Raw genomic sequence first — 22,922 nt, 5'->3', positions numbered from 1 at the left:
AGCGGCACGTCGCTGTACGTGACAAGTTAAAGCGACAAAAATAGGCTTTTTGACACAACAGACAACTTTCTCTGTGATGTTTTAAAACGAGTAAAAGATGATGAGAAAGTCTATCTGATTATTATGTAGGAACTGAGTAAGGTTTTAGTGATCATTGTTGTGTTGCTGTTTAGACGAAATATTTCTCGTTGCAATCACGGATACCCTACTCCAAGAAATAGGAAACGAAAACAGAATGAAGTCGACAACAAATACCAGTAGAGGTGGAACGCTGACCAAAACATTTTAAGAACTACATCTCTTTCCCGACAATAATTTAAAAATTCTCTCCTAACAATCTACAGTACTGATCTCCATAATAGCATTTCTTGGCGATTCTGTTATCTTCGTTGCCCTTCATAAGGAATCTTCCCTTCATCCGGTGTCGAAACTCTTGTGTCGTTGTCTGGCAACAAGTGATCTATTGGTTGGTCTTGTTAGCCAGCCTCTCTATGCTACTTTTTGGACTTGAGCAACTGGTAAGTTGATATCGGTTTGCATGAATGAACCTACTTGTCTTTCTTTTACAGGGCTCAAAGTTAACTTTTTGTCGCGCAGACCAAGTGGTGACTGAACTCATTTCTTCAGTAGCCATGAATAAAGGCTGATAGTTTCTAAAGAAACTGTTTGGGGTTGCGGCGGTGGGGGTAACGAAATAACTTGGATATATCAACAAAGTTGAAATGGTAAATTGGCCACCGTAACGATTATAAAAGCTGACGTTTCGAGCGTTAGCCCTTCGTCGGAGCGAATAGAGGAATTGTGGGTAAGTGAGGCTAATTTGAGGCCTTTCTGGCCTTGTTCTTCAGTTTAAAATTCCAAAGAATGCATCATCTCAAGCAAGGCCATAGTGAGGCTAATTTGAATTTAAACAAAACAATATCAATCCAGCAGCCATTTATGAAAGTGGTGGTGTGTGACATAAAAATTTACAAATACAATTTGAAGTTTACTCCCTACACCTTCTTTCCACGTTATTTCCACAGCGTTCAAGCAGCATTTTATGTGACCTTCTTTCTGTGTTTGTCACATTCTCTGCTGCATGCTTCCACAACAGTGGACCCCACCCAGTATGGGGGTGAAACAGATTCACTGCGTGGGTTTTGTGAGATTTTCCCCCTTATGATGGTGGTCTTTTACATGTGTGAAGAAATTAATGAAATGAGAATGTAAGTATGCAATTCTAGTGAGTGTGAAATCAGACTAAGACACCATAATGTTTTATGAAATATCAGGACATTTTACTCCTCGCAAAAGTTCATATAGATTAGGAAGGAAGACTTGAGAGTAGTTTAGAGGTGGAGTTAATTAGAACACAATCAATGCTGAGCATAAGCCTTTCGTCCTTATGTCAAATTAAGTGGAAGAATTGTAGGTGGTGCATGGTTCGAATATAGAAAATTGGTGGGACCTTGGTGAGGGTGAAAAACACAGGGATTAATCAGTTGAATGAAAACCTTTATTTTGTCTGACTTCTTTTAGAGAGGGGAACTCGTACTTCACAGAGTGGATGACCCTGTTTGACTGGTTAGGCCTGCTGCTGATCCTGTGTATAATACCCTTACGGTACACACAAAGTAAAGCTCAGTGGCTGGTGGCATCTTAAGCTTTCTTGCCACTTCCTGAGGATCTTTAAGTTTTCGTGCCTGACAAGGTAAACTGAAAGGTTTCTTCGGAACATTTCCAGATTAGAATGAGGAATGTTAATATTGGGAATCATTTCTGTGAATTTTACTCACGTAATAAGTTTTTATTTTAGTTTTTGGTGATCGAGCCTCAAAGGTTAAATTTACAAAGAAGTGCAGCAGCATGACCAAATCTACCATTTTGGAAACATGATGATGGCTCTATGAAGTTTTTTTCAAAAAATTTCTCAGTGAACGAAAAAATTGTCGAGAGAAGAAAGTGCCATAATCATCATTAATTTATTATGTTATTCTTCATCAGCAGTTCAAGAAGAGGTAGAATGTAATGTTGAAACATTTTAAGCTCATGGAAAGCTTGGTGTAAACGCCCTCTTGGTTGCCATGGAGATGCATAACCTCGCGTCTATCCCCCCTTAAAAGTTCTTGGAAGACTATCGAAAATTATTGTTATTTGCGAAGGATTTTGATCTTTCAGTGCCTCGTAAATCTGTTTCTTTGATCTAACAAAGCCATTGATCTTTTCTAGGACAACAGGATTATACACACATACCCTGGCTAAGATCATTTTATATGAAGTCACGAGATCCATGGCAGTTTTTATTGTGATCTTTCTTTCCTTCTGTGGTGCTTTGTCTTTAACACTCTGTTACTCCACTGAAAACTATCAGTTTAGGTGTGTCCTATACTTTCTTTGTGAAATATGTTTATTTAACACTACTGTTGAGTCATTTGATTGTTTAACCTTCGTAGTGCGTTCTTTCAGTTGAATCAAATGTATATGGTAACACCGCAAAAGTGTTACTGCTAAAGGAAGCTTAACGAAATGTCTTCAATTTTAATTCAACCTCAGTCACGTTGATTCTAGCCCTAATAAACCGTTCACTTTTTTGTAGCTTTTACACGCCCGGCTGTCGAGCGCAGACTCCAGGTTGTGTGGCAGTATGGTTTATGTGTTGCAGTCTAGCCTAGCCTAAAGATATTTTTCTCTTAACATTAGTGACCTCGGAGATGTGTTATTGAGAGGCTTTCGCGCACTGTTTGAACAGCGACCAATAGCTGCCGACTACTCAAATCTCAAGTAAGTTGAAATTTCTCCAACAAGTCGAAAATGTTTCCTCTCCTTTGATTTGTTTGGATTTCATTGCCGTCGGAAGACTTTATTGCACTAAACGTAAAAGTGAATTTAACGACATGAGTACCTATCATTTTTTTTTTACTTTTGGCAGCTGGCTCTCTATTTTGTTGATGATGACCTACATGGGGACTGTGATTGTGATTCTCTTCAACATTCTCATTGCGCAGATGAGTACAACCTACACACAGGCTAAGAAAGTCGCTCGTTTAGACTATGATGTGGATCGTATTTTACAGCTAACTCGCATGGAAAGGTTTCCTTTCCTGGTAAGTAAGCATAATACTATTAGTGCGCGCCAGCGTGCGTGGTTAACGCTAAATGGCAGCATGCGTTAGTGTTACATGTAAGTGTGACCGTCAGGGAAAAACAAACTGGCAGGGAAAGTAGGAGCTCATGAATACTTGCATTCCTCTGCAACTGAGGAATGAGCCAAATGGTTGATTTAGTTTTATATTTTTTTTTTATATGCAGAATTTGCGTGTAAAGTATTACAAAGAGGGTGACTGGATCAGCGAAATGAAACTCGCGCAAGGTATGTGTGAAGTATTTGAATGGGACTGCCTCCCGGCCACTTGTATTTAAATATGTAGCAACCTGAAATTAATGCTCAATTTTTTTTATTGTAATCTTGTTTCTTATTTTCTAACCCTCTGGAGCTGAGGTAGGCCATCCACTCAGTTTGATACACAATTGAAAAAGGAAACATAATTTTGCATTCTTATGCCTTAACAGCTGGTAAGGTTCTTTATGTTCTTAGACTTGATCTTGGCTTTGTCTCTAGAGCTTCTTGAATTCAGTGAAGAACGCAATCCGTGGGAGTCGGTGGAAGAGAAACTCAATGCGATCCGGTAACAATTATTCCTTTATAAATTCCCTCTATTTCCTGCCATCAGCCTGCCTCCTATAAACAACAGAGAGGCTTTCGAAAAGACCTACTTACCTGCGCTCACCCTCATCTGTTTCAGCAGTTTCACTCGAACTCTTTTGTTGTAATTTTTGTTCAGGAATATGATGAGGAAGATGGTGAAACAGATGAGGCCTGGAAGCGGATGAAGGAAGCTCTACGTACCCACGTGACTACGGTGGGAATATGTCCCCAGTCTCCATTTTTGTGCGCCGGTTTCTTTAGTCATTTAACTCAGTCTTAATTTTCATACGACCACGTTGACGCCATAGTATGGGTTGCAGGCTCTGAGATTTTTTTCTTTTGTTTTTTGAATTGTTTTCGCAAGGAAACCAAAAGAAGGGTCACTGAAAACGAAGTGAGAGGACATAGAAGTGGCCAGTCAGATCTAATAGCAAAACGCAATATCAAATGCGTTTAAATCAATTGGTTGTAGTTAAAGGGTAATTATATAAGAAAAGCAGACATCACCGAGCTTTCGTGAAACCGTTAGAAAAAGCCTTATTTTGTAGCCGAGACTCTTGGACAGGGAATTGTGAGTAACATTATATGTTTTCGAAAAATGAAGGTCATCTTTGAATAATTTAGTTTATAGAAAGTATTAGTTTTTGCCTTGTTCTGATTTATTTAACCAAAATACCTTCTCCCAAAGAAATATTTACGAGATGTGAGGGTTAATTACGAGATATTTAGTTTGCAAAGAGTTCTTTAATCCATTATTTTACCACGGATACTTTTATTCAAGAGTGTAGTATACATTTAACAGAATAAAATCAACCGAGGCGATACCAGGTTGAACTTCTACGGTAAAGACCTCTCTGGATTTCATTACTCGGGCTTTTTATTTATTTAATCACTTTTACCAGAGTGTGGTGAGGGTCGCACAACAGAGCTAGGCTCCAAATTAAGTGCGCCAAATATCCCACCCATCCCACCCCAGGGGAGGACATCTATCACACAGTAATCTCGTGTGTGGGAAACTAACGAAGGCAGCGTGGTCGAGTGGTCAGCGTGTCAGACTTGCGATCCGCCGCTCCCGGGTTCAAGTCCCGCCCTGGCCACTACCTGGATTTGTTTCACGATAGTCCCGAGTTTCAAATCCCCGGCCATGCTTGTAATATAGCCAACTGGTTTGCCCTCGGTCAGCTGGGATTCTTAATAACGTTATTTTCAATTTGAATTATTTGTTTCAGTTGTTTGGTGGAAAATCTGTAAACTAGCCTCTAGCTAAGTGTTCCTCCACGTTAAAAACTGTTTTATTATTTTTGTTTTTTTTATTAACGTCTCCTACCCCAACCCTGCAGGAGACGGGACCTCCATTTGTTCGTCGCTATCTGGGAAGAATACAACATCTAACCATTTCTTGATGTTATAGAAAGGGTAGCAAATTCTTCTCAATTATTTTAAGACCCTGAGTGTTGGTCCGACCGGGGCTCGAACTCTCGACCTCCCGCACAACAGTCCAGTGCTTTATCCATTGAGTTAACCGGGAGGTCATGGTCCTAGAGGTTCCTTGCGTAAACCGCGGAAACTGGGGGTGAGAATGCGACAACTTGCGTTGTCATGTGCTCACTCTTCGTAAACAGCATAATTTACAGAATGGTATGTTTTTTCAAGACCGCTTTACAAAGATTTCTGTCTTATACGCTCATCTCACATACAAACGCATACGTCGTTCGTGGTAGGCCCAGACCAAATGATCTCGAGCGTTTTCGGAATGGGCCGGTCCACAAACTCTTGAGCTTGAAAGCTGGCTAAATGTACAATGTTCTTTACCAGTTCTCACGAGGAAACGAATGAGCTATATGTGAATTCAAACTACGAAAATGCTGGCAAAACTGTGACAGCCGATTCAACAACAAACTAGGATGTTCAGACGAACACCTAACTTGCTGAAAAAATCAAGAATGTTCGTGAACACAACTTCGAAGGTGGCGTTAACAATAGCGAATTGGATAATACTGACTGAAGCAATTTGAATAATGAGGTTAAACATCTAAGCTTAGCTCTTCCGTTATATATCCTGTTTCTGTTGTTGGTTTTTATTGGGTTCAATACCTGCAAAAGCACGATTTGGTATTTCGTACATCGTCACTATTATTGTACAAGCGATCGTGAATGTTGGTTTGCTCTTCTCATGGAGTTGTATGTACTTAGAAGAAGACATAATGAATACTCTTGATGACTGTGATCTACTTGAATAAGTTGTCAGTATGACTAATGTACATGAACATAATGATGTTACAGCGTCAGTAAAAGTACAACAATTCATATCTCGTCATGCGAAATATGTATATTGTAATTGTACTCGTGTTTTGTGTGAATGCCATAGCTATAAACGTGATCGTGAACCAAGCAGAGTACCAGTGAAGATGTGAAAACGTTCCTCTCATAAAAGTAGAAAACAGCAGAGTTATGTACGGAGCCGTTTAAGTAAAAACGTACCAATCTTATCGAAAGTCCATGAACTTATTAAAAATAATGCAACATGGAAAGTACACCTAAAAGAAGAGTCAGGTCTGTACAAAAATTGAGAAGGAAACCAATTTTAGAAGAAACGTAGACTCTTCAAGGAGAAATGTTTACAATTCAAGTAGAGATAAACATAGAAAGAAATATCTCAAATAGAGGCACTAAAGGGAGCAATATCGAAAATTTCTCATCCTGGTCCCGGATGTCGTTTCGTATAAATTTTACGCATGATGAATGCTTAAGTAAAACGCTCGTTGCGAAGGCCGGGTGAACGCTCCTCGAGCGCCCAGTTTCGAATTAAAAATATATCAGTTACATTTTGCAAATTTGCTACTTCTTACAGAACATCTCCTTACTATAAAAGTAAGGCGTTCCATATGTTACGGATTCTTACAAAAACTGGAATCTCTGTAGAGTGAGGTTTTAGCTTTCATATTTTTGAGGAAAAGACCAGAGGCGCCACGGCGTGAGCACCCACTACAAAACTCGAGGAGGTCGTTTCTTTTCAGATCAAATAAACCTCACGGTACTTGAGGAATAATTATATTGTTATTGTTCTAAAAGAGACTTGAAGACGGAGTAAAGTTCTCGTGCATGGATCATCTATTATTTTCTTTCCATTAATAGAAAGCCCAATAAACTGTATCATTGAAGCCATTCTCAGCGTTAGTTTTAGAAATTGGAAAGCAAATGCAATGATTACTTAATCGCAGTAATCCACATGCATCACAGATAACATGATATTTGGTGCCATAGCGCTTTCGCTATTGGCTTTTCTACTTGTGTGTCACTGCCTTGAATGCGACAACCACATGATCGTGCGAGGTCCTAGTACAAGATGTGCGCAGTCTGCCATAACATCGATCTCGTTCTCATCATCGGACCGGAAGAAGACAGACCCTGGAAGCGAGATTCACTATTTCTATGATTTCTCATAATCGACCTTAGCGCAAGTACTGTATTTGTAATCCCGTTACCGTGAGAAAGCTTTATGGTTGGACAATCAATATTTCCTTTACTGTGCTTGCTCATGATCTGAATAACTCTGAACTAAGGCTAATAGTATACCCATGCCTTATAAAATGAATCAAATAGGAACTCTCTCTTTAGATTTTTCATAGAAAATGCGTAGATTGATGAATAAACATTAACTCCTTCAGTAAGGAAGAACATGACAAAAACATTCGTTACGCAATTTTTATTTAAGAATGCACGACTGATGTGGTCAATTTATTCCCCTGGACAATGTTTGGAAGCTCTGCAAGCAACTCCCAAGAACAATTTTTAAATTCTGAGGTCTCCACGAAGAGCTACGTACTTAAGTACCCATCAACAAAAAGTTAACTGGCCTTTTTCAGCTTAATTGTATTGCCTTCACAATTTCACATCATCTTCTTGATTTAATCACACAGCTACACCAAGGGTGTAACGATCTAACTCGAGTGCGTTGTTTCAGGAAAATTCCCATTACCACACAAAGACTATTAATTGTCAACGTCCAACCCCATTGAAACAGTCGTTCAAAAGCAATCAGGTATAAAGTCAGCTTTTTAAAACTAACTTATGCATTCGATGAAGAAACCTTGACCTTAGACCGACGTTATTCTTGTGTTCAATACTGGAAGCTATCTCCAAGCAAGATTTTCTTCATGCGATACTCAAGGTGAGTTAAGGTAGGACTTCCCTTTGGAGGAACTATTCCATCTTCCACATCAAAAATTCGATTGTCATCAAAATCTAGTGGGATCCAATCGCTCTCGCTTCTTTCTGTGAAGAGAATGATGACCAGCCTGTTCTTAACGGGTTCTTTGTTTTCCATGAACTCTTCATGCATAACTTTCCCGTCAAATGTGATGTAATCATCATCTTTTTCTTGTTGCTTGTTCTGGATGAGGGACGAAGCTTGTCGTGTCCCGATCAACACAACACATTCACTGCGGCGAAGAACTCTCCTGAAATCTCGTTCTTTCAGTAAAATGCTTTTGATATTTCTCATTTCTGTGATCTTTCGCAGTCTTCCTTGAAAATAATTCATCAGTCGCCTACCTTTGGTTCTGTCGCTTTCAGTATACAAAAACAGTGAGCATTTCATTTCCAACTCGAATTGTAGTGCTTAAGATACAACTGAACTAAATAAATCCGCTCGCTTCAGTTTCGGGTATTCTGCTTTAAACCTTTCACATAAGAAACTATTACTTTACTTGCGAGAGGAACATTTGACAACACGAGCAACATTTTATACAAAAAGTAAATGTGTGAATTGCACGTGAAATGAAAATTGCGTCGTATGCGAAAACATGTCCACATGAAGTTATTCTCGGGGCTTTCTGGACGAATTGTACTTTTTCTTATTGTGTGTTTGAACTTAAAACGCATCATGAATCGTGCTTTATACAACAAATAACAGGCATTAGTTGTTGGAGTTTGGAATTTTTCTGAAATACCCACTCGGGCCTTTGGTAAATACAAAACAAACAAATTATCAGTTTGAATTGTTGAAAACTCGCAGGTGTTGAATATATTCTTATTTTTTGCTTTGTGGTGACCTGACGAATGCATACATTTCAGAAGGGGTTATGGTTTAGCAAAAAATTCAAGCTTATAATTTGATAGTATCGTTATCTTGATTTACAATAATATCTCTTACCCGAAATTTCGAGACAAAAACATTTTACGGAGCTATCTTTTCGTCCTGGTTTCCAGGGGACCATCATTTTATCATCCAAGAAGCCAATAAATGCCACGGAGTGCTAAGATCTGGGCCTGTGGAGCAGAAGGACTTTGATAAATGTCTCCTTCACTTTGAATCTCTGTCAACCCCTTATTTAGATATTGAATATCTTCTAATGGAAGGAAGCTTAGTTCTGGCTGGGTCCTTAATGGATAATTACTGAGGCATATGGCATTATGAGATCGAAATATTGCAGCCAGCTGAGACCGTAGGCCGAAGCTGGCTGCAATATTTCGCATAATGCCATGTGCCGAAGTAATTATCTACAATAATTATTGATCCCCATGAAATCCTATTGTTCTGTGTCTGTGTTGCCGGATCTTCGATTTTAGTCGCACCTATGTGTGATAATTGTGATGCTCATTGCTATGGTTCTTTGTTGTGATGAATATATCTTAGATTTTAATTGTGCCGAGGGTTGCTATTGTAGCTCGTTGTTGTAGTTGTTCAAAACAGTTCTAATGATGGAATTAATTCGTGCAAGGCGTGTAACACTGCTAATTTGCATACTTTATAAGCCAGAGAATTCAATCATTTTACTCAGTGCGAACCTGGGTTTAGAAAGAAGATGGATTCGTCGGAAGACGAGGGATTATTTATTACACAGAGCTCTACGAACAGAGCTCTTCTTGAACCTGAATTAGATTTTCAGCGACCAAAATTGAATATTATACTGAACCTCTGATATACCCGGACTATTGTTTACTACCTAGATTAATCTACTGCTCTTTGTAAATTTGTGAACATTATACTGAACTTCTAATATACCCTGATTATTGTTTATTACCTAGATTTGATTTGATTAGATTAGATTAGATTAGAATACCTTAGATTAGTCTATTATTCTTTGAAAAATTAGTCTTTGTCTCTGACCATAAGCCTTTTAAGCCTCTGGCTTTGGCCAATCTTAGGAATTCACTTGTATGACACAAACCATAATAAAGAATAAAGAATAATAAAGAATATTTCTGCAGAAATCGAAGGGCACTACACTAATCACTCTCTCAGGCGTTCTTGTGCTACACTGTTGTATGATGGTGGTGTTTAAGAACAACTTATCCAAGAAACGACTGGTCATCAGTCTTCCGATGGTGTCAGAGCATATAAATGTACCTCATCAGCACTCAAAAGGGAAGCAAGCGAAATTTTGCAGGGTTCTCTTTCAAAAAAAAGGCTGTAATTGATGTAGAGAAAAAGGAAGAAAACAGTGCTGGGGAAAATTATACTGCACGAGAGGTTAAAGTAGAAAGTCCGGAAAAATGTGATCAAGAGGGTAGTAATCAGTCAGTAGTTGTTAGCACTAATTCCACTAGAATTATTATTTCCTATAAATAAACTGATGAATATAATACTTATTAATGCAATAGATTGTGCTCCATACTATCAGTCTCCTTGATTGTATTTATTTTCAGTGTTTGAAAGTTTTATTTCAGTGATTAAAGTGGCACTTCGAAACAAAAAATTAAGTTGCAATGAACGAGAGTTAAACGCAAACGGTAATGTTGACAATGCGGTAAGATATCAGTTTTGGTGCGCTTTATACATTAAATTTCCTAAAACAAGCTGTAATATTTTTAATAATTGTAACCTGCACACTGCAATATTTCTAATATTGCAGCCTGGACACTGCAATATTTTTAATATTGCAGCATGCTTATTTAGCGCGTTTAATTATATTACCCGTGATAATTTCCCTGCTAACAAAAAGGACCGCCTCCGTTTTCCTCGTGCAGTTGTTTTGTAATCTTAAAGACTACAATCGTTGATTTAATGCAGAGAGAGAACAATAGAATTTCATGGGGATTAGTAGAGGAACTCGAATCTCTTGTTAATCGCGAACTTGGCAACGTCAACGATTGCCTTAAGGCCAATAAACTACCTCGGAACATAAAAAAAATCAAACTTTGTAATTTTTCGTCCCCGACAAAAAATTTGCCTTTCATACCTAGGATTGGAATTTTTCACTCTGCGGCTAATACTTATGCAAACCTTGAAATGAAAGACTATGGAAAATATCTCGGCTTAATGATTGATTCAAATCTTTCATGGAAATACCATATAGAATCCATCTGCCTCAGAATTAGCAAGTCAATAGGAATTATTACCAAGATTCGACGTTATGTCCCGCGTCGTGTCTTACCTTCAGTTTACAATTCACTAATTGTCCCTTATTTAACTTATGGTATTTGGGGGTGGGGAAATTGTGCCATGACATTTCAAAACTAGATCCTAATTCTACAAAAACGAGCCTTACGACTTATTTACTTCAGTAAGTCTAAGGAGCACACCGTTCCTTTCTTTCTCAAATCAAATTGTCTTCCCCTACCCAGCCTATTTTTCAGAGATTGTGGTTATTTATTGTATGATATCAACAGACAGTCAGCACCAGTTAGTATACTCAATCAGTTCATAAAAACAAGTCAGATTCGTAACTACAGAACAAGATCTGTCTCTATTGACCCTTATTTTGTTAAATTCTCTAGAAAAGATAAAATGTATGCTTCTTTCTAGAGAATTGGTGCCCAGGTTTGGAACTCTATCGCCTATTCGATCAATCAACTTATAGTAGTGTTTTCATTATATATTTAGTCCATCTGTAGATAACTATTATACTTGTAAATTGTCCTTAGATCTCCCCGCCTCGATTAGTTCATAAGCTATTTGCGGGGAGAAATCAATGTACTTAGCTATATTTTTAATCTTAAAATAAATTGTTGTTGTTGTTGTTGTTACATTTCTACATTCGTTCAGCACGACTTCTATCGCCTGCCACGTGCCATCACTTTGCCTAAAAACGTCCTGCCATGACATCATCATCACCACCGAGAAAATATTGAGTGATTTCTTCGATAGAAAATGAGAACGCGTCGAGCTTAAGCAAAGGATGTCAATGAGTGAACAGGTCTCTTACTCAAGACATGTTTTCTTTAGTCCGACCTTCAAATTGACCATCGCTGAGATTTCCATGTCAGTCATTAGTACTTTTACTCGAGAAAGAAACTACTTCACCTCTCAGTATTTCATAAAATGGTAGGCCATTCAGTATAGTACATCCCGCAAGTTAATACGGGTAGAAATCAGCTGCAGCTGTAATCCACATGAAGATCACACGAAGGGCGAATGATCTTTACATTTTAGAAGTTAGTTTAAATCTGCTTACAAAAGCAGCTAAACTGCTACATTTTGAGGTTAGCATCAAAGATACTGCTTAGGATCAACAAAAGGCCTACTACCGCCATCCCACGCCATATTCGTTAGACAGACAGTGATAGGTTTGTACGATGGCCCAGAAGGGCCATGAAGATGGCCCAGAAGGTTTTAATTTTTGACAGTCCAGTTTTATTTTTTGACAGTCCAGTTTTATTTTTTGACAGTCCAGTTTTATTTTTTGACAGTCCAGTTTTATTTTTTTTGACAGTCCAGTTTTATTTTTTTGGACAGTCCCGTTTTAATTTTTGACAGTCCAGTTTTATTTTTTTGACAGTCCAGTTTTATTTTTTTTGACAGTCCAGTTTTATCTTTTGACAGTCCAGTTTTATTTTTTGACAGTCCAGTTTTATTTTTTTTGACAGTCCAGTTTTATTTTTTGACAGTCCAATTTTATTTTTTTTTGACAGTCCAGTTTTATTTTTTTGACAGTCCAGTTTTATTGTTTTTGACAGTCCAGTTTTATTTTTTGGATCACAGTCCAGTTTTATTTTTTGGGTCACAGTCCAGTTTTATTTTTTGAGTAGTCACCAGATCTCTCTTGATGTGTTGCATGTTGCACGTGTTGTTTGACTAGCGACTAAATACAGGAATGGCTCCGACCTGTAATTGGATGATAAAAATATTAAAAAGTTTGTAAAAGTTAATAAGTTACATCTTAACTCCTTGCACGTGAGTAATGTTTAACCGTGTGTCTCCAAGCGGAACAGTGAAATATCAATGCGACTGAAAACTCCGATGTGTCAAACAAGAGATGGTTACTTACATAATGAAGGGGAGACCTTTCTTGTTCAGTGATATTCCGGAGAGGACTAAGTCATCTGCTGACTCGTTCCGCTGACTAAACTCATTTAGTCAGTTCAGGCTCAGTTCAGGTGGACGACTAGAGACTGGAGTGAGTGGAGCCATTCCTGTATTTCAACGCTGGTAGGAATGGCTCCGACTCGTGCGTCTATTAATTTTCTTTTCTTTTTTTTTTTTTTGGCGAAATAAATTTTAAACTGAAATAAAATCTATAGAGGTTTTTATTACGTGACGCTCCGACCGATATTTTTAATCTACAGTATGCTCTGCTGGAGAGATGTGGCTTGGCCGCAATCGAGGGAGTTTTCTTCGTGGAACATTGACTTTCTGGGAAAATTGTTCACATGAAAGACAAATCCATTCATCGGGCTCCTCGTCTATTTTTGCACAACACCGAAAGGAAGAAAGTCGAGGATCACTTTAATTTCGCTTGGTAATTTTTAACAATTCTTCTCTACCTGAAAAAAGGATATACTCACGAGCAAGGAGTTAAGATATAACTTATTAACTTTTACTTTTTATCATCCAATTACAGCTCGGAGCCATCCTATATTTAGTCGCTCTATTTCCCAAGTTCCTCCTCGATGGCATTCTTCAGTTGATCATCAGATAAGGTGGATCTTCTCGACAGGGCTAAGGATCGAAGACGTCTTTTCAGGGTTGATAAACTGATAGCTATGTCGTGGAGTCTCAAAAATTCAAGTATTCCAGATTGCTGTAGCCCTGTTTGAAGTACTGTGATATAAGTTCCAGCTCATTTCCGTCAGAATTATCACTGTCGCTCATGCATGGCGTATATGTTGGTAACGGCATTTTGTACTTTGTACTTTGGAATCAAAATGGCGGAAAATTAAAATTCCCGCCCTTTCAGTGTACAGTTGATGAAGGTTTAATCGAGAGAGATCTGGTGACTACTTAAAAAATAAAACTGGACTGTGACCCAAAAAATAAAACTGGACTGTGACCCAAAAAATAAAACTGGACTGTCAAAATAAATAAAACTGGACTGTCAAAAAAATAAAACTGGACTGTCAAAAAAAATAAAACTGGACTGTCAAAAAATAAAACTGGACTGTCAAAAGATAAAACTGGACTGTCAAAAAAAATAAAACTGGACTGTCAAAAAATAAAACTGGACTGTCAAAAGATAAAACTGGACTGTCAAAAAATAAAACTGGACTGTCAAAAAATAAAACTAGACTGTCAAAAAATAAAACTGGACTGTCAAAAGTTAAAACTGGACTGTGACCCTTCTGGGCCATCGTAGGTTTTACATCGGGAAAAACACCAACACGTATCTCCCCTCGACGCGCCGCCATCTTGAAAACTGAATTAGGAAATCCTGGGAACGAGCGTGCTCCCACGGTACTGCCTACTCACAGAGAACTAGCTTACGATATAGTTAGCCAAAGTTGCCCCCTAAACATGGTACCTATTTAAAATATATAACTTAAATGTGGCTTCTATACAACAATTCAAGAATGAGTAGAGGAGAGCTGAAGTTGGAGCGCGCTGAAAACGGCTGCGAAAGAGGAGATCCGTATGAAATTGATCGCCGTTATGATCACCAGCGAGAATATTTGGTACAAGATGAATTTGACGAGGAGTTCTGGATTAAGGTGACGGAGCTGAAATATTCTTTGATGCAATATCTGAGCTAAGTATTAAATCTTGTAATTGATCAACCTTTCTTATCTGTATGTTAAGGTCCACAAGAAGCGAAACAAAGGGTCGTCGTGGAACAAAGCTCTGGATGAAGTTCATGTTGAAAGACTGATTCAGCAATACAAGGATAGTGGGGAACTGGATGGCGAAGATCTAGCTCTTTTAATGTTAAAACAGTGGCCAGCATCTGAATAGTACAAAGATAATCCCGGAAAACTTTGTGCACTTGAACAAAAGGTGGGCATGTAGGTCTTTGATATGTAAGAACTAACTTTAATCAATTAATCAAAGTATGACTTTTGATGGATTTTTTTTGGCAGATAACGCGGATTTTGGAGATTTTATTAGAAAGTGAAATAAACTCCGGGAACAGATACGAGTCGTTCCGAGACGAAGATGACGAAGGAAATAGAACACTAATGCACTATGCAGCAGAGCTGGGCTTTTTGCAAGTCATCAAAACACTTGTCAGGAAATGTCCCGAGCTACTTGTTGTGAAGACGGAAGAACAATTCAAACCTGTCGAGAGGAGAGCCATGTTACCTGTGGAATTGGCGATAGTGACAGAGAATGATGATGTGGCTGCATTTTTGGTTCGAGTTATGTGGTATGAAAGGTAGAAAAAGGCTTGGAATTTGAACAAACACAAGTTCTTCAGATGATAGAATTTCAAAAGCTACGATAACATGGACATAATTGTATTTCTTTTGTTGTTGTTTGAATGAATTTCTAAAAGCTCAAGCTTAACCCTTGAACGTTAAGAGTGTATATATATATATATATATATATAACTAACAAGTTAAAAGGCCTCGAGCCAACAGTGACACCGCGCCAGAAGGATCCAAAAGGATTCACAGTCCAAACCTCGATAAATGGTAGGAGAAGTAGTGTAGCAAATGGTAAATGGTAGAAGAAGTAGTGTCCGTCCTCGTGTGCCACACTACTATATATATATAAATCTAATTTCTCCTCTCATTATCACCCTGAATTAACCATTTAAGTTAGGGTAATAAAGGGAATGGTCACCAATAAAGATGTTGATTGTTCAACAAATTCTCCTTGTCAGCATCTTATGAATTGTATACAGGGAACAGTTTGGAGAATATGTGTACTGATGTTAAGGTGTAAAGGGTTAATTTAAATATTGCATTTGAAATTTAATTTTGAAATAATTTATTTCCCATGTTACTTTTAGAGTCCAAGGTCTATTTTCCTGGACACAAGATGACATGATTAATCCTCAACCATCCTCTTTCAGTTTCAAGGCAATTATTGAGAATCCTAAAATGAGGGTGAGATTGTGATGTTCACAACATTTTAAATAGCCCAAAGGCTTTAAATATACCATGTATACTGCCATTTTTCATTACAAAATTATATAGTTTCATGGGTTTAAAGTTGCAGGTGGATCTTAGCACTTATAGGAGCAAGTGTCACAGTTTTTATTGCATTAAAATAGAAGAATTAAAATTCAACTTCAAGGAACCACTTTTAGTCAAAAAGACATGGAAAATAATCTAGGCATGGGAAGTTAAAGAACCCACTCACAAGATTACTGTGATGTGGTGTGGCCTGTTTACTGGGCCCACATTAATTGGTGTAAGCTGTTGTGGAGTCCCTGCCTGTTGGCAAAGCTAATAAATTAGATTAAATTAAAAAGTTATCGGGGGAAGAGGACTAAGGAGGGAGGAGAAAGGTACTGCCTGGAGTTCCAAGCCCATTATGGTAAAGCCAATAATGTAAGTAAAATCTTTGTTTCCTTAATTTTCTACCAAGCCCCTCATATATAGAGTCAGACTGTAGTTGAGAAGTAGCCTTTTAGTATCATCACTTATCAAGTATTATAACATAACTAAAACAAAGCGCGCACTCTGATTGGTTAATTCAGCATCCACTATTTGCCCATGGGTGTATGCTGCTGACGTGAGCAAATGCTAAGACTATTTCTCCGCGTGCGCTTGTTTTTCTGATCACGTAAGATTTGTTAAATAAAAGGGAACTCTTGTTACAATGTATCAATGTTATGTTATAAAACAAATGGTAAACACCACAGTTTGTTCATAGTTTTGCTGAACTCTTTCACCGGTTGTTGGATACGGACCTTATAAAGAGGATTTTGGTTGGTATTTCAGGAAGTGTGATTAAACTTTATTGAGTTGATCGTGTGCAGTCGGTTGTTATGAATGAATTTTCGCGCGCTTGTTTTCTCTTGTCATGTAAGACTACACGAACATTTTTTTGCGATGTAGCTCGATAAGTTATGTTATAAAACAAATGGTGAACGCTGTTAGGGCAAATTTTTCTTCTTTTTTATTTTCATTTTCTCACTTACTTGTTATCGTGTATTCTTTTCTGTTCCCTCCGGTATTTCGTTAGTTACGCTCCTTTGTTATTTGCCGTATGTAAATTCCGTTATAGTTTTATTACCTCGCCCTTATTTATTGCCAGTTTTGTACCGAGCTATTAGTGTCACATCATTCCTCGAAGTAGGTTTCTTCTTCGGTGGCCCTGACCAACAACCCTATCTTTCTCAGCATTTGGTAAGCAGTTTTGTTTTCATGGTTTTTTTTTTATTTCATTATGCAGTCGCCTTAAAGTAGTTTTTTCTGTATTGTAACTTATTTTTTCGCTCCTTTGTAGGAATTTACTTTCTTCGCTGATAGTAAACACATTTGCTGACATTATGAACGTGTTGTGTATGTAACTGACCCTTGCCCGTTCAAACACCATATCATGCACTATTGAATTATGGATGCACTTGGGAGGTTTGCTAAGCACTCAAGAAGCTAGAGTTGCACTCGGCTATTGCCCTGTGCGACTCTTACACTTCTTTCATGCTTGGCAACTTCCCACGGGCATCCATAACTCAATAGTACACGCTATGGCATTCACCATTTGTTAATTATTCAACATACAGTTAGAGTAGAGCAAGACTAGGTGCTACTGATGGATGATAAATGTAATTTGTGATGTCTACAGAAAACAGTAGTGGCTGTATTAGACCAGATGGTGAACCCTCATTGGCCATATCTTCCTAAACGCCAAGAAAACTATGAAACAGAAGAAGAGAGGGAGGCAATTGAAGGAGTCTGGAAAACAATCTCTGATGATCCATTGAACTATCAATTTTTTTATCATATTTTGGATGGAGATGAGGGTGGAAGGCCTCCAAAGATTGTGGTCTCAGATGGATACAAGGAGATGGAAAACACATTTTTTAACCAGAAAGACAAGTTTTGTTTACTTGCAATTGCAAAGAGCAACAACAAAGTAAGTTTAAACAAAAATAATTGCTAGTTGAAGTAAAATGTGTAATTTCACTCTAAATATTTAGAAACAGTTCTATCCAGATTTACATGTTGATAATTATTAATACAAATAGATCACTATTAACCCATGCTTTAGACAGAAATCAATTCTTTATTTTAATTTTTAGGAAGCTTTGCAGCATCCGGTGGTCAGAATTTTAATTAGATCTAAATGGAGAAGCTATGGACACTTGTTTCTCAGGTAACTCAGTTGTCTGGGCAGGTTAAAAATTTTAACTTTGTAGAAATAGATCCATAATATATACCCACATAGGTGTTGAATTAGGTACTGTTGAACTGTTCAGTATGGGTGAGACAAAGTTTATTGAGTTAATTTTTGTCACTATACATATGACCAGCTGGTAAAAGCTCCTCAGTATGCGTACGTGCCATTTAGTCTTATTATGGTATTTCTTGGAACAAATTTTGAAGCCCTTGATTTCTCAAAGGTTGATAAAAAAACTTTGTATATTAGACATGTTATCAAGAAAGTAATGTTTTATAATTATCTTCATTTGAATTTCTAAGCCCCTCCCATTTCTCCATTTTAGTCCTGTGGAGGTAATTATAATTACTTTTTCTTTTCTGCAGTCTCCAAGCAGCCTTGTTCTGCATCTTCTTGCTGCTCATGTCATATTCTCTGCTGCATGCCTCAACCAAACTGGACCCCACCCAGTACAGCAGTGCCCTGGACTCACTGCGTGGATTTTATGAAGTTTTCACTCTACTTATGGTTGTGTTTTACATCTGTGAGGAAATAAATCAGATTAGAATGTGAGTAGTTACAGCAAGGGTTACTACGAAAATTTCATTAAGACCTCCTGTTTGAACCTTTCATCTGATTAATGACCCCACATTTGAATGAAAATTTTAGGAGAGGAGCAAAGTCATGGAAATTGTTTGATTTCTTGCAGAGAGTGGCGTTCTTATTTCACAGAGTGGATGACCATGTTTGACTGGTTAGGCCCGTTGTTGATCCTGTGTATAATACCACTACGATACAGGCGTCATGAAGCTCAGTGGATGGTGACATCTTTGGCCTTCTTGTTCAACTTCATGAGGATCTTTAAGTTTTCATGTGTGTCAAGGTAACCTATTACTCCCAATTCATTACTTTAGTTCGGAAGGAGCACTGATGACTTAAAACTCGTTCCTTTGTCAATCTAACCTCAACCTTATTTTGACACTTAGCCAAGCTTAAACTGAGCGCTGTACATGAAAGTTATTAATCTCTTCGGGATCGCTTAGCAGTTCTTCGATATATAATAGTTCAGAAATTGTATAGGTTGTCTCGTTTTCTTAAATTTTTAGAAGAATTTCCGATTGCTGTTCATTTAGTTATTTAAGAACCGTGATCGGCAGTCGGACCTGACGCAATTTCTAAGTATTTTGAGTCCACGAAAATCGAGTGCTAGATAGGAGATTTATGAATCACGTCGGATTATATCTTTCGCAGGACCACAGGATTATACACACAAACCTTGGCCAAGATTATTTTACATGACGTCACACGATCCATGGCAGTTTTTGTTGTGATCTTTTTCTCTTTCTGTGGTGCATTGACTTTATCACTCTGTTACTCGGCATCCAGGGAAAACCAGGAACTTCGGTGCGTCTCTGTTGAGTATATCTCCTTAACAACGCTATGAAGTTGTATTGGATAGAAACATTTAAGGCTCTGGTTTCTTTCAAGTCAGTGAAACTTCTATTGGTATTAATTTGATCTGCTCTTTACTGGCTAGGTTATGTATTTATTCAAACTTTTCTTGCCCTTTTTACTGAAAGAGCAATTTACTGGTCCGGGAGCTTGGATGGTAAACATAACACGTGTGTAGTGCAAAAACCTAAGTTAAACATACTAATTTTAATTTTAAATTTTACTTTTGGTGGTTTTGGAGACGTCTTGTTGAGCGGGTTTCGTGCTCTGTCTGAACAGTATCCGATGGTGGAAGATTACTCTACATTCAAGTAAGTGACACTATTTGTTGATGGCATTGAAGTACTGTTATTAGCACGTAACAGCTGCTTCCATTTGTGTAATAGCACTTCAGAGAAGCAGAAGGATCTGTAATAGAGAATCATGTCTTGGTCACATCTGGAGTTGGTATATTCGTGTTCAGAAGGTAAGCCAAACTTTGTGAATATTCTTTCCTGCAGCTGGCTGTCAGTTCTGCTGATGATGGCGTACATGGGGACAGTGACTGTAATTCTACTGAACTTTCTTATTGCACAAATGAGCACGACCTACACTCAGGCCAAGAAAGTCGCCCGTCTGGAATATGATGTGGATCGGATTTTACAAATCACGCGCATGGAGAGACTTCCTTTTCTGGTTAGTATAACCATCAGGCAATGCGACGCCATTTGTCTTTAAAGGGAATAAACCAGCGTGTGTGATTGACACGAAGAGCGATCACATTAATGCTGGGATTTCATTAGAAGCCGGCTACCGGCGAATTCCTGCCGCTAATCTCCACAACGGAGCCGGCTACTTTGGCTATTCTGCCTCCCAGTTTTTGCGTGTATTTTTTTAAACAATCAATAGATTTTTTTAAACAATCAATATATTCTAAAGACAGCCCTCAATAAAGGTGTTTTTGTCGATATTTTGTCTCTTTTTTGGTTATTGAGTGATTTTTGTGACCAGTTCTAACAATTTAATCAACAACACGTTCGTTTCGCTGTGCGCCATGTTGAATGACAGAAGAGAAAGACTGGTGACAAATCTGCCTCGAAGTCCCAATAAATGTGCTGTGGGTGCGTACCTATGTGAGTTAAAGAGAGCGGACGGGAAGAATTAGTTGATTTAGTTGACAATGAAGTTTCTCCCTGCAGAATTTACGCATGAAGTATTACAAGGAGGGAGAATGGATCAGTGAAATGAAACTCGCAAAAGGTGGGTATTGAAATACTTGGGACTGTTACTTAATTAAACCTGTCATCTTCAAGTGTTGTCAGTTTAACGTCGGCTAAGAAATGAAGATTAGAGAGGGAACAAAGTTCCTGTTGCTAACTCATGGAGAAGAAAAAATTCTGGCTGCTTATGCGCTAAGCCTTTCTCTGTTTTGCAAGCTATGTGGCAGTCGGAACAGAGCAGTTTCTTCTAATATTTTAGTTTCAATTCGTCCGTGGGGGCAGGCTTTGAAAAGCAAAACATCCTGATGCTGTAATGCCGAGAAATTTAAATATGTCTCAACATATCATCTTGGTTTGTTTGCAGAGCTTCTTGAATTCAGTGAAGATCGTAATCCCTGGGAGTCGGTGGAAGGGAAACTTCTAGAGATAAGGTAGCGATTATGCCTCCAATGCCTACTTTTTTCACAATCAGCTTCTTCATTCGCGCCATCAACTACAAAGAGCGCATTTGAAAATACACGACCAAACTGTCTACATTCGGGAAACGTGAGGGATCAAGTCTGAATTAGATTGATTGAGAGGATCACGGGGAACAATATAAATCAAAGTTGAATTATTGGATTTCCCGTTCTTCGTCAGTAAGCTTACTTATCGCCCCCCCCCCCCCCCCACCCTTCCTTTGTTTGTGTGTCAGCAGTTTTTCTTATTGTGAGTTTCTCTTACCAGGGACGTTATGAGAAAAATGGTGAAACAGATGAGGCTTGGACGAGAATAAACGGATCTCTTGGTGTTCTAGCTTGACGACACATCGAGAGATATATTACTTCGGTTTTCTTGGGAATTTTTATTCACTTGTGGTTTGTAAGCCACCGACGAGAAAAGATAGAGAAATTGTTGTTGTGAAGTTGAGGCCAAATTTCTCATTAAGCAATAAGCAAAGCCGCTGTGATAACGACCAGTTTAAAAAAAAAACTGCTCTACCACACCACACTAACACGGTGGTGGTGCTGAAAGGAGATACATAAGAAATGGATATCACGTAGGGGATCGTAAATGTAGACAAGATAAGTACCACCGGGCCTTTCGTCGTGTTCATATTTATTTACCCGCCTAAAAGGCGAGATTGTTAAAACATTTTACTTCTCAGTCATCTTATCGTTGCCAGCAATTGAATAGCGAAGACCATTGGCACTGACATACCACTTCTGTGCTATGTCAAAGAATACCTTACACCATGTAATCTTGTCGCAAATGTTGGAAAATTTCGGTTTTACCCAAACTATTGCAGAACAAAGCCGTTGTCCCAAGGGTAATCTATTGTTTTCGCCGTTGTCTTCTTTATCCCTGAACTGTATGCACAATGAAGTATGAGGCGGTACAGAAATCTTGGCTAAATGTTTTGTCTTATTGAAGCATCGCTTTCCCAATGTGCAGATTTTTACATTTGAAAGTAACGTACTAAATTTGAGAAACGTACGAGGAACGAATGAGAGGTGAATGCCACAGCTTGTGATGTCATATTTGACTTTTATTGACTCCTCTTAATTATATGTGTTATGTTCATGTCACTTGACAATTTAGGTTCTATATGTGAACACTCTCTTATTGTGTAGTAGATGATTAGCATTGTGAAATGAAACCTTACATGCTAAGAAAAAAATCAGTTTTAAACAGTTAAACCATTAACATTTTCTGCGCACTTCAATTTTTTTACTAGTTATTTCTGATTTCCATAACACATAACCAAATCATTAGGTATATAGGTAACTGACAGGTAGCTGAAGGCTAAGGTTACCTAATGTACTTACACATAAGATACATTAAAAACTAATGTATCTTACACATAAGATACATTAGTTTTTAGTAGCATCTTTTAGCATTTTTATTCATTGTAAATTTTTAATTTTTAATTTTCGAGGTCCTTTTTGTAAACCACTTTTTAGTGAAAAAGTTTCCTCATTAAAGATTGTCATCATCATCATCATACCTGAGCAGATAAGCAGCCAAGGTTTTACTCTACATTTTAACGGTACATATCTTCTGAAGGCTGTCCCAAAGTTCGCCTTATGGAATATTCAAGCTGATATAACAGGGGACTTGCCTGGAATTTTTCGTCTTTCAAATGAAATATTCTCTTCTCATCAAAACCATGTGG

At 38.0% G+C, this 22,922-nt stretch overlaps 2 protein-coding genes, 1 long non-coding RNA gene and 1 pseudogene across 4 annotated transcripts; all 4 read left to right on the top strand.

The window, feature by feature from the left end:
* Positions 1–451: 451 nt before the first annotated feature.
* LOC148721077 (uncharacterized) lies at positions 452–4,391 on the top strand (annotated as a pseudogene). The gene is made up of 8 exons (XR_015993429.1): positions 452–1,208; positions 1,522–1,693; positions 2,212–2,358; positions 2,683–2,763; positions 2,912–3,086; positions 3,292–3,352; positions 3,602–3,668; positions 3,825–4,391. The product of XR_015993429.1 is annotated as an uncharacterized LOC148721077 (transcript).
* Positions 4,392–14,186: 9,795 nt separating this feature from the next.
* Positions 14,187–15,304, top strand: LOC111342397 (uncharacterized). Its single transcript, XM_088738016.1, has 3 exons — positions 14,187–14,557; positions 14,646–14,840; positions 14,924–15,304. Exons 1-2 carry the CDS (start codon positions 14,393–14,395, stop codon positions 14,796–14,798), a joined length of 318 nt encoding a protein of 105 aa, XP_088594142.1. The 5' UTR covers positions 14,187–14,392; the 3' UTR covers positions 14,799–14,840; positions 14,924–15,304.
* Positions 15,023–22,272, top strand: LOC111342382 (transient receptor potential cation channel subfamily V member 4-like). The gene is made up of 12 exons (XM_088738017.1): positions 15,023–15,219; positions 15,799–15,895; positions 17,583–17,873; positions 18,040–18,113; positions 18,503–18,685; positions 18,826–18,999; positions 19,368–19,520; positions 19,799–19,879; positions 20,069–20,243; positions 20,747–20,807; positions 21,132–21,198; positions 21,494–22,272. Exons 1-12 carry the CDS (start codon positions 15,023–15,025, stop codon positions 21,540–21,542), a joined length of 1,602 nt encoding a protein of 533 aa, XP_088594143.1. The 3' UTR covers positions 21,543–22,272.
* Positions 16,887–17,287, top strand: LOC148721076 (uncharacterized). The gene is made up of 2 exons (XR_015993052.1): positions 16,887–17,143; positions 17,244–17,287. It is a non-coding gene; the product is annotated as an uncharacterized LOC148721076 (long non-coding RNA).
* Positions 22,273–22,922: the final 650 nt, after the last annotated feature.

This window comes from Stylophora pistillata, chromosome 11 (assembly GCF_964205215.1).
Source record: "Stylophora pistillata chromosome 11, jaStyPist1.2, whole genome shotgun sequence".
Taxonomy (NCBI): Eukaryota; Metazoa; Cnidaria; class Anthozoa; order Scleractinia; family Pocilloporidae; genus Stylophora; species Stylophora pistillata.
This window is presented reverse-complemented; position numbering and strand designations above follow the sequence as displayed.